This window comes from Coregonus clupeaformis, chromosome 23 (genome assembly GCF_020615455.1).
Source record: "Coregonus clupeaformis isolate EN_2021a chromosome 23, ASM2061545v1, whole genome shotgun sequence".
In the NCBI taxonomy this organism is placed as follows: domain Eukaryota; kingdom Metazoa; phylum Chordata; class Actinopteri; order Salmoniformes; family Salmonidae; genus Coregonus; species Coregonus clupeaformis.
Genome location: NC_059214.1, coordinates 19,458,937 through 19,470,828, shown reverse-complemented (window position 1 = coordinate 19,470,828; position 11,892 = coordinate 19,458,937). Strand labels below are relative to the sequence as shown.

At 39.2% G+C, this 11,892-nt stretch overlaps 1 protein-coding gene across 6 annotated transcripts in view; it reads left to right on the top strand.

Annotated features, from left to right (window-relative positions):
- The first annotated feature begins 662 nt into the window (after positions 1 to 662).
- Positions 663 to 11,892, top strand: part of LOC121536827 (RNA-binding motif, single-stranded-interacting protein 1-like) — a 47,172-nt gene continuing 35,942 nt past the window's right edge. For 2 of the 6 annotated variants that reach the window (XM_041844408.1, XM_041844411.2), the window contains exon 1: positions 665 to 887. In XM_041844408.1, the coding sequence (XP_041700342.1) occupies positions 816 to 887 (72 nt within the window). In that variant the 5' untranslated portion in view covers positions 665 to 815. Of the gene's footprint in view, positions 888 to 10,853; positions 11,193 to 11,892 lie in introns of those variants that run through there. The other 4 variants (XM_041844412.2, XM_041844410.2, XM_041844407.1 and 1 more) reach the window with 3 other exon arrangements.

The window sequence follows — 11,892 nt, the reverse complement described above, 5'->3', positions numbered from 1 at the left end:
TAGTGAGACATAAATGAGTTTCACGGACAAAAATCGGATATAATATGCTCCCTTCCCTTGCAGTTTCCATGACTAATGTGTGAGGATATGATGGTGATTTAAAGACTTATAAGCTACCCAAGTAGAATCATGGTACTTGTTTTTGGCTTGGCACAGTTGGCAGATGTTTGTTGGTATGCAACTGTGATAGATTGGTTTGAGTACATGTGCATCATGTGATCTGTACATTGGTATCATATCAGGCTTAGTTTTTTTGTTAATGAATTTAAATTGCCATGAAATTGCTTGATGCCATGAAAGGTAGTGTACATTGTATAGTGTACCACCACTCCTTGAACCAATATGAGTGCATCATTACAGTGAAGCACTTATTGATGTCACATGGCAATGTTTGGATTGCTTGTGCAAAGGTGAGAGTGCCTGTCCAACATTGGAGAGTAGGCCTATGGACTTCCAGTGTATCAGTGACTAAAACTTCCTTATTGTATCTTCAAATACAAATTGTATTATCAAAATGATTCAAACTGTTGTTTTGACCCTATTCTGAATGAGATTTCATGAATAGCCAACTGGTCAGCATTTGCTGTGACCACTTTAGCGCCAGTCAGAATGTATCCATCACCCGTAGCAGGTCCAACGCCCACGCAGAAACGCAGTTCATTTGCGCAGAGGCTGGCTGATATTCCACTGTTTCGCTGTTTGCTTCCAGGGTGAGGTCTCCCAACAACGAGAAAATTGACTGAGGCAAAACGGAATTGAAGGAAATACTGAAGTAACCTTCAGTTCCTGTGCGGCTAGTTCATCTTTCTATATTCATGGGAAAAGTGTGGCAACAGCAGATGTACCCCCAGTACTCCTATTACTACCCCCGATACCTGCAAGCGAAGGTACAGTAAAACAGTGTTCTATGTACTTTAAAATGGACGATTGACTCTACATTGTAAAATGATCAATGCGTGGTTAGATTCGACAATTGATAAGAACATGTTCTTCATCTGCCTCGGTAGATTATTGTACTCTATTTTGGCTGTCAGATTTCTTGTTCGTTAGGGTTCTGTTAATTAAGTCATTTGAAACGCATAGGCCTATGTATTCAGGAAAATAGATTGAGATTACTTCATGACTTAAGCACCCTGGACAGCTGTTGGCTATTTAGTGCATCTCAACACCTGTAAAACTCTTATGACAAATTTGATTTACATTGGGGAGACTGTGGCTAATAGATACGATGCACAATTTATAGGATTACTGTTATTCTTAAATCCCTTAAACACTGCCATGTATAATTAAGTGTTAGATCAAGATAGCGTCTCCCAACCCAATTTATTGAACTATTATGAATTGTTTATGTACGGTAGTATTTGATATGCTATTTCGTAGTGATGAATGATCATAAGAGCGCAAGTCAGGTTTCATCGAATTCTTTACAGCATCATTAATACATTATGTGTTGAAAATCTGAGGGCATATGGGGGTCAAATGACAGTCCTTAGTTGACCTACAGGCATCACCACTTATCATCAAGAGGCTCTTCCAGAATACTTTGCATCACTTAAGCTCCATACATGTTTAATCAGCTTGGCTGCCTATTAAATGACAAGGTCCCAGAGCGGCAGCCCTGTAGGCTGCTTAGTATGCAACAGTAAAATGAGGATATGTTTTCAAACAGAGATAGACATCTGAGTGTATCGATCCAATGAAAAGGACCATAAACATGATTTTAGAATGGCATTGTGTTAGCTAAACAGACAATTATAGCTGTGTTATAAATGCATGGGCGTTTTATTTTCCATGTTGATATCATTTGAAGAGCTTCCATAAAAATAAGCGATAATAGCAATAGCAGGTTTTATTTTATTTAAAGAGAAAGTCTGAAGAGAAAGTATTAGCTTATTCGCCAAAGTTAGTCAAAATGTCACCTGCATTCATTGCTGAAATGTAGTCATAAAATGCTGCCTTGATAAAAGACACCAAACTCCATCTTCCTACTGATGAGCAATATGCCATGTGTTTTTTTCCTTCAAATCCTACTATTTCATTGACTAAAGAGTAATTATTTGAATTTGATTCAAGAATAGGGTCATTCATGTGATTTCTGCATGGAAAGGGATGTGGCCGCATTCAGTTTGTTTTATGACACACCATATATGTGTGGGGTGGCCTTAATACAGAAGTGGCTTGTCCACTTCAAACATGGCCTTGCTCATGGATTTGTGGATAACTGACACGGTGGTTTACATTTCACTGTCCTGCTATGTCCTGCACTCCTCTCTGCTTGGATCCAAATGAAATGACCCTATTATGATCTTATTGCGGGGGCCTGGCACAGATTTCTCTCCCTGGCTGTAAACATGCCGTTTATTTTGGTGTGTATGTGATGTTGGGAGTCTTTAAAGGTTTAGTGATATTGTATGTTCTTTTTTGTGATATTGATTTTGTATAGAAGAGCTGTATCATGTTCAGTCAGCGCAGAAATATTGCATTATTCATGATTTGTGCTTTTGTTGTCGTCCATTTGTTGTTACGTTTTGAGATACTGTCACAGGAATAGCATTGACAAAGCACAGAAATTCGTAGCATGTTTTAGCATGTTTTTCAAGCAATTGGATTTCTGTCTCGACAGGAGACTAGCTACAGTACTTTGATCGAGGAATTCAAGTGGCGCAGAACAGACTGCTTCTAGATTCATAACAAAGTGCATTGTACAAACTGGTGTCATATATCTATGTGAGTGATCCAGTATTTCAGTGATCCACTAAACTAGGGGTTCACAGATTTGCAATAGTTTGAACAACATACTGCTGAAGAAGTGTTTACATTGAAGGAAATAAGCTTTTACAAGCTTAATAATGATTAAAAATCCAATTAAATCACTATTTTGTACTCTTATTTTTTGTCAACACAAGCCTATAATAATCCATCGAAGGTGAGCACATTAACTGCCATCGGACATTACATGCAGAGACTGTGAACAATGGCATTACGCTGAGGCTTAAAAAGCCCTATACAATGTTTACAATACAGTTTGGAGAGTTGCCTGGGAGCTGAATGTACACATTTGAACAGCACAATGTTGTTGCGCTTTATGTTGGCGCAGGGCTGAAAGAGCACCCATTGTGCTCCTATGATTCTCATTCTTGGGGACTTTTGACATGAACAAAATGAGGCCTACACAGTGCACAATAATACCCACCCTGCTATTGATGCTCTCTCTGCCAAAAGGCTCTTTCATAAAAATAGAGAAAACATTGAAAAGCCTCATCAGAGTTAGAAAGATGTCAATGGTGACACATGGGCCATGAAGGTAATCATTTATTATTCATTGCTTCTTGTGTAAACAATTTAAATGAGCATGCAATGAAATAAAGCAACATGAGCTGTAATATCAATTGTAATGTAGCAGGAATATTGCAATCTATTTCGACTTTTTTTCACTTTGCAAAGTCAATTATTATGGAGGCAGAGTGTAGTCAGGGTTTTAGAATTTTGGATTTTCACTTCTCATCAAGGCCCTTATCTTTTTTTCATGAGAACATATCTTATTTATAAGAAAAACATAAACATCTCGTATCAGGCTATTGCATTGATAATCAATTCCCCCTTTATGAAACACCTCACTGGATCTGAGGCGGGGAATAGAAAAGGTAATTGAAAATGGGTGCATTCATGTAAATCATGTATTTATTTTCAAGCAATATGGATATGAATTATTTCACATGAATATTAGAGAATGGATGTGGGTTATTCAATGTTCCCTATTTGCTTTCACAGTAAAACAATACTAATAATAAAAAAACATCTCATTGGCCATATAGAGTAGTATGAAATGAAAAAATATATATATATATTTGGAATACATTGCATGCTCTACATTTAGTCAGTGCACAAGATGAAACATTCTTAGAATTTTTAGAAGGACTCTTATATGAATGTGGCATTCAGTATGACATATAAAAAACTTGAAAAGTGAGTTTGCAATGTTCTATTACAACCCCTCTCAACTGGCCACCAATATAGCCAAAGCTCTCTCATTGAGCAATGTGCTTTTGACATCAAAACATCCGTTTTTGATTTTCTATCCCTCAGTGCTGGTGTGGTAAGTCAAACATAGATCACCTGCCACATGATCCCATCCCTGGTGCTGACATCACATGACCAGTGAGTGCTTTATACAGATGAGCAGTACATCATGTTTACACTGTACTGTCCTGTCCAAGCTACTCTCCATTTATCATTGCAAAAACTATGATTGATTAAAATGTTCAGTATCAGGCATTTGTGAAGTTTTGTTTGTCTAAAGCAAAAGTTTGTAAGACCATCATTGTCATGAGTGTAGCATCCACTCTAAAATCTTTTATTGAATTGTCTCTGAAGTTTGATACCCCTGATACCTTGCAGAGTCTCTTTTATAACTAATCTAATGTAATACATGGATAATGTTTTGTGTGAGATTTTCATAACTGACTTATCATCATATAATTTTTATTTTCTGAATTTGGAAGTATGGAAAGACGTTCCATTCATCTACTCCCAATCTTGGATAATGACAACTTTAGGTTGACTGTTCCTACCCCACCACCATGCCACACACACACACACAAACACACACATCTGTATTTGTGACTTACTTGCTTCCACCCTAGTGCGCTGGGAGTCGTCGAAAAGGATTCTGTTGCTGCCTCAGAAGGGCTTTGTCCCCTGAACTCACCCCTTCCATCAATCAATCAATCAATTTTATTTTATATAGCCCTTCTTACATCAGCTAATATCTCGAAGTGCTGTACAGAAACCCAGCCTAAAACCCCAAACAGCTAGTAATGCAGGTGTAGAAGCACGGTGGCTAGGAAAAACTCCCTAGAAAGGCGAAAACCTAGGAAGAAACCTAGAGAGGAACCAGGCTATGAGGGGTGGCCAGTCCTCTTCTGGCTGTGCCGGGTGAAGATTATAACAGAACCATGCCAAGATGTTCAAAAATGTTCATAAGTGACAAGCATGGTCAAATAATAATCAGGAATAAATCTCAGTTGGCTTTTCATAGCCGATCATTAAGAGTTGAAAACAGCAGGTCTGGGACAGGTAGGGGTTCCATAACCGCAGGCAGAACAGTTGAAACTGGAATAGCAGCAAGGCCAGGCGGACTGGGGACAGCAAGGAGTCACCACGGCCGGTAGTCCCGACGTATGGTCCTAGGTGCTCAGGTCTCTCAGTTGGCTTTTCATAGCCCAATACTAATAATCCAGGCAGGAAGGTACATATACAGAGCTGTTTACTTCCTGGTACTGCTGGGACTCTCTTTCCTCCACTTGATTTTCAGGGTGCTGTGGTATTGCTGTATCTCACTCTGAGCGAGCTAACGGAGAGGACGGAAATGGATGGGAGATGTCAACCTGTTATGTTAAACCGTACAGCTGCTGTTAGTTTCGAGACAAACTGATTCTTATGATTATATGTGCTGTGAGTGCCTGATTCCTTGAATGATGAAGTAGCGGATTTCCTTACCAGCAATTCAGCAAAGGAAAGCTGTTGCAGTCTTGTACCTACCATTACCATGAATGGCTAAAATTGGCATGTACTGTGGCTTGCGAAAGTATTCACCCCCCTTGGCATTTTTCCTATTTTGTTGCCTTACAACCTGGAATTAAAATGGATTTTTGGGGGGTTTGTATCATTTGATTTACACAACATGCCTACCACTTTGAAGATGCAAAATATTTTATATTGTGAAACAAACAAGAAATAAGACAAAAAACCTGAAAACTTGAGCGTGCATAACTATTCACCCCCCAAAGTCAATACTTTGTAGAGCCACCTTTTGCAGCAATTACAGCTGTAAGTCTCTTGGGGTATGTCTCTATAAGCTTGGCACATCTAGCCACTGGGATTTTTGCCCATTCTTCAATGCAAAACTGCTCCAGCTCCTTCAAGTTGGATGGCTTCCGCTGGTGTACAGCAATCTTTAAGTCATACCACAGATTCTCAATTGGATTGAGGTCTGGGCTTTGACTAGGCCATTCCAAGACATTCCCCTTAAACCACTTGAGTGTTGTTTTAGCAGTATGCTTAGGGTCATTGTCCTGCTGGAAGGTGAACCTCCGTCCCAGTCTCAAATCTCTGGAAGACTGAAACAGGTTTCTCTCAAGAATTTCCCTGTATTCCTTCAATTCTGACCAGTTTCCCAGTCCCTGCCGATGAAAAACATCCCCACAGCATGATGCTGCCACCACCATGCTTCACTGTGGGGATGGTGTTCTCGGGGTGATGAGAGGTGTTGGGTTTGCGCCAGACATAGCGTTTTCCTTGATGGCCAAAAAGCTCAATTTTAGTCTCATCTGACCAGAGTACCTTCTTCCATATGTTTGGGGAGTCTCCCACATGCCTTTTGGCGAACACCAAACCTGTTTGCTTATTTTTTTCTTCAAGCAATGGCCTTTTCTGGCCACTCTTCCGTAAAGCCCAGCTCTGTGGAGTGTACGGCTTAAAGTGGTCCTATGGACAGATACTCCAATCTCCACTGTGGAGCTTTGCAGCTCCTTCAGGTTTATCTTTGGTGTCTTTGTTGCCTCTCTGATTAATACCCTCCTTGCCTGGTCCGTGAGTTTTGGTGGGCGGCCCTCTCTTGGCAGGTTTGTTGTTGTGCCATATTCTTTCAATTTTTTAATAATAGATGTAATGGTGCTCCGTGGGATGTTCAAAGTTTCTGATCTTTTTTTATAACCCAACCCTGATCTGTACTTCTCCACAACTTTGTCCCTGACCTGTTTGGAGAGCTCCTTGGTCTTCATGGTGCCACTTGCTTGGTGGTGCCCCTTGCTTAGTGGTGTTGCAGACTCTGGGGCCTTTCAGAACAGGTGTATATATACTGAGATCATGTGACAGATCATGTGGCACTTAGATTGCACACAGGTGGACTTTATTTGACTAATTATGTGAAGGTAATTGGTTGCACCAGATCTTATTCAGGGGCTTCATAGCAAAGGGGGTGAATACATATGCATTCATCACTTTTCCATTATTTATTTTCTAGAATGTTTTGAAACAAGTTATTTTTTTCATTTCACTTCACCAATTTGGACTATTTTGTGTATGTCCATTACATGAAATCCCCCCCAAAATCAATTTAAATTACAGGTTGTATTGCAACAAAATAGGAAAAACGCCAAGGGGGATGAATACTTTTGCAAGGCACTGTATAGTGGCATGGTGTGTATAGTTGTCATCTATTAGGCAAGCTGCTAGATTCTTTGTAAGAGCCCTGATGTCTGTAGGGTTTGGTCTGACATAGAGCCAGAATGAAATTGAAAGAGACACACAGCATGGGAGGGGTCTGCTTCCTGATAATTTGTTAGCTCTGCCGATTCAGCAGAGACTGTATCATGTCAAAACAGCTTGCTTAGGAACAGATTTGTGGCCGTGTGAGATTGGATCTCACTGCAGGCTTTTCTGTGACTGTAGGTTCACTCATAGGTGAGATATTTGTCATACCTCATGTATACAGAAATTCTCAAGCACTAGAAGTGTTGCTTTAAGTCTGTAGAGCACCAAATCTGAATTTTTATTTCACGTACAGTACTAGTAAAAAGTTTGGACACACCTACTCATTCCAGGGTTTTTCTTTATTTTTACTATTTTCTACATTGTAGAATAATAGTGAAGACATCAAAACTATGAAATAACACATATGGAATCATGTAGTAACCAAGAAAGTGTTAAACAAATCAAAATATATTTGAGATTTGAGATTCTTCAAAAAGCCACCCTTTGCCTTGATGACAGCTTTGCACACTCGTGGCATTCTCTCAACCAGCTTCATGAGGTAGTCACCTGGAATGCATTTCAATTAACAGGTGTGCCTTCTTAAAAGTTAATTTGTGGAATTTATTTTATTTTTAATGCGTTGGGCCAATCAGTTGTGTTGTGACAAGGTAGGGTTGGTATACAGAAGATAGCCCTATTTGGTAAAAGACCAAGCCCATATTATGGCAAGAACAGCTCAAATAAGCAAAGAGAAATGACAGTCCGTCATAACTTTAAGACATGAAGGTCAGTCAATCTGGAACATTTCAAGAACTTCGAAAGTTTCTTCAAGTGCAGTCGCAAAAACCATCAAGCGCAATGATGAAACTGGCTCTCATGAGGAACGCCACAGGAATGGAAGACCCAGAGTTACCTCTGCTGCAGAGGATAAATTCATTAGAGTTACCAGCCTCAGAAATGTCAGCCCAAATAAATGCTTCACAGAGTTCAAGTAACAGCCACATCTCAACATCATCTGTTCAGAGGAGACTACATGAATCAGGCCTTCATGGTCGAATTGCTGCAAAGGAACCACTACTCAAGGACACCAATAATAAGAAGTGATTTGCTTGGGCCAAGAAACACAAGCAATGGACATTAGACCGGTGGAAATCTGTCCTTTGGTCTGATGAGTCCAAATATGAGCTTTTTGGTTCCAACCACCATGTCTTTGTGAGATGCAGAGTAGGTGAACGGATGATCTCTGCATGTGTGGTTCCCACCGTGAAGCATGGAGGAGGAGGTGTGAGGGTGTGGGGGTGCTTTGCTGGTGACACTGTCTGTGATTTATTTAGAATTCAAGTCGAGTTGGACCGCAGAGTGAAGGAAAAGCAGCCAACAAGTGCTCAGCATATGTGGGATCTCCTTCAAGACGGTTGGAAAAGCATTGCAGGTGAAGCTGGTAGAGAGAATGCCAAGAGTGTGCAAAGTTGTCATCAAGGCAAAGGGGGGCTACTTTGAAGAATGTGAAATGTAAAATATATTTTGATTTGTTTAACACTTTTTTGGTTACTACATGATTCCAAATGTGTTATTTCATAGTTTGATGTCTTCCCTATTATTCTACAATGTAGAAAATAGTAAAAATAAAGAAAACCCCTTGAATGAGTAGGTGTGTCCAAACTTTTGACTGGTACTGTACATAAAATGTATGTACGAATGACTGTAAGTCATTTAGGATAAAAGCATCTGCTAAATGGAATATATTATTATATTACATTACTGTCAGTATCAATTCCTTTAGAAAATAATAAATGAAGCTTCAGGTCAATAAATGCATTCACAAGAAAAAACAATTACAGTTGGCTATATGTTTTATGTAACAACTTTAAGGCAATAAACATATGTACCTTTGACTCCTATATAAAAGGGACAGTTCCACTGTCTGTCGCTCTCCCCGCCCTGGTCTCCATTTCTCAGTGACCTCCACGGAGTGCTGATTCAGGTCTCTCTGTTCCCTTTAAGGGTGACATAAAATAAATAATATGCCAATTAGCAGATGCTTTTATCCAAAGCGACTTACAGTCATGCGTGCATCCATTTTTGTGTATGGGTGGTCCCGGGGATCGAACCCACTACCTTGGCGTTACAAGCGCCGTGCTCTACCAGCTGAGCTACAGAGGACCACAACATATTGGCACCTCATGGTGGCCCAAAGGACCTCCCTACATGCTCTATCTATATGACTCTTATCTGCGGTGTCTTTTAGGAAACCATATGTTAAAACGTCTACGTATTTCAAAATTAATATACAGTATCATTTACATTACATTTACATTTTACTTTGACAACCTAAATTAATTCAACAAGGAAAAAAGAGGAAGGAAAGACTCAAATTAGAGCTTTTAGTAGAACATCCGTATTGTTCAGGCTTAAAGTGAGGCCATGCTGAAACCAAAAGGAAACGTTTTATTGTGATTGGCTTTTTGGGCTGATTTGGTTTTAGACCAAAGTTGACATTGCTCTGTTTGCAGTGGTCAAAAGACCAGATGTTGCATAATCTCATTAGCAGTTGGTTCAAAGCCCCTGACACAAAAGGGCGAACAAAACTAATATACTTAGTTAAAGACAGGAAATGCAGCTTGGAGAAAGGATGTAAAGGATAACATACAAGCCAGGTGAAAGAAAGAGCCTGGCGGAACAAGAAAGAGGTCAAAAAGGTGACCACAAAGGCAACAACCACTGAAGGTCAGCATGCATTCACATTCTGACTACACCATCACTGTTGGTTTTCTAATCAGAGACTGAGAATGGCAGGTGAATTGGTTTTGATTTACAGCCTAGTGCAGCCTCTGAGTTTATGTTTTGCTATAATAAAAAGCTGGGTCACCCTACCACTCACAATTGGGATCTCTGCTGAAGAGTGGCTTGAATCCTAACTGTTGCATGCAGTGTCTTTGCACAGTTACTTCCCATCGATACCACCCATAGACCTTGTAACTGTTACTGGATTAGAACTGTTGAAATTATACAATTTTCAATTGGTTATATATCTTTTCAATAAAAAAATTCCATGTGTATTTTCATCTCACTGTTTGCTCTCTTTTGTCTGCTTTCATCAGTCTGATTAATACTTATTTCAACGAGGGTCATAACCCTCAATTGCCTTTTTCTTTCAGTGTTGTTTATCTTCACAACAATTCAATCATTTGTGTTTAATGGACTAAGTTGTGGCCTGTGTTCATTCAATTTCTTAAATATTCTTCAAATTGTAATATGATACGAGTCCTGGCTCGATCAAAAATATCGTACTGCTCCTTTAACTATCTGATGGCCGCACTATGGAATGTTTGGTATGCATTCCAGACTAGACGAAGTGTAGCGAAACGGGGAAACATTTTAACAATCTATCGTTTATAGACCTATTATTTTATCATACCAGCTATTAACCAGCATGGCCTCTACATCTTATATACGCTGTTTTGTAGTAGATTATCTCCGTGGAATTTGCAAAAAAAAGTTATTATATAGTGTTGCTTTCATGTTATCCAGTGAAGTCATCGTCCCTATACCGGATAGAGTAATGGTTTTTCCCCACGGTATCAGGGTCGGTTCTGCGGAAGACTCAATGCAAATCAATGAACTCAGTCAAACAAACGGGGTTGGGCAAGTGAAGTTCGGACTGATTCGCGGATACATTGCCATCGCTGTATGGTAGTATATGTCAAATACAGTATACTATATAGGCCTACAGTAGCCTATAGTCTATGCTTTAGTATAGCAAAGAGACGATTTGTTTTACAAACACATCTGTGGTCAAATGTACAACTTCTCCTAAACAGCCATTGGATACAAATACTTCGAAATAAATTTGGTAAAAATCTGTTTTGTGACTTTGGAAACCGACGATGATTTTTGCGAATTCTGCCAACCCATTGAGGACTCCGTATCGTAAGCAGGTAAATGGACTATTTGATTATACAAGAGGTATGCAATAGTAATCCTCATCACCAAGCTGACTTCATTCAAATTGCAAAACAGGATATTTTTTGTTGATCAGCCTATGGTGACGAATAGTTTAATCGCAGAGAGAATTGAGGAACATAACGTTCCGTTTTGATTTGTAAACAGAATTTTACTCGGCATTTTAAAACGTATTTCTACTCATATAGTATTAGTGGGTTACTCTGAAACTCTGCTGTATTCTCGTTGTATTCTTTCAGTAAACTAGTAGGCTATTGCTACTGTTTTTTTGGTCCTGATGTCATTGTATTTCGCCCTTTGAAGGTTAATTTAATCTAGCTACTCATCAACCTTTATGTGACCTGGATTTTAACCAACAATTAATTTAGTTGATGGTTCATATCATATAGTTTATGTTATCAAATTCAATTTTCACTTTGTGTGCCAAACAAAAACCAATGATTGCAAAGTTAAACAAAGCATGTAACTCTATTCACAAGGACTACTTTTAACAATTTCCACTGATCATTTTACAAAAACACACTTACTTGAAGAACAGTGCAGATGCAAAGTTTAGTAACAGAATGGTTTATGCTGTTTGTGCAATCATTCTCTTACCAAACTTTGCATCTGCACAGTTCTTCAAGTAAATGTGTTTTTGTAAAATGTTCAGTGTAAATTGTTAAAAGTAGTCCT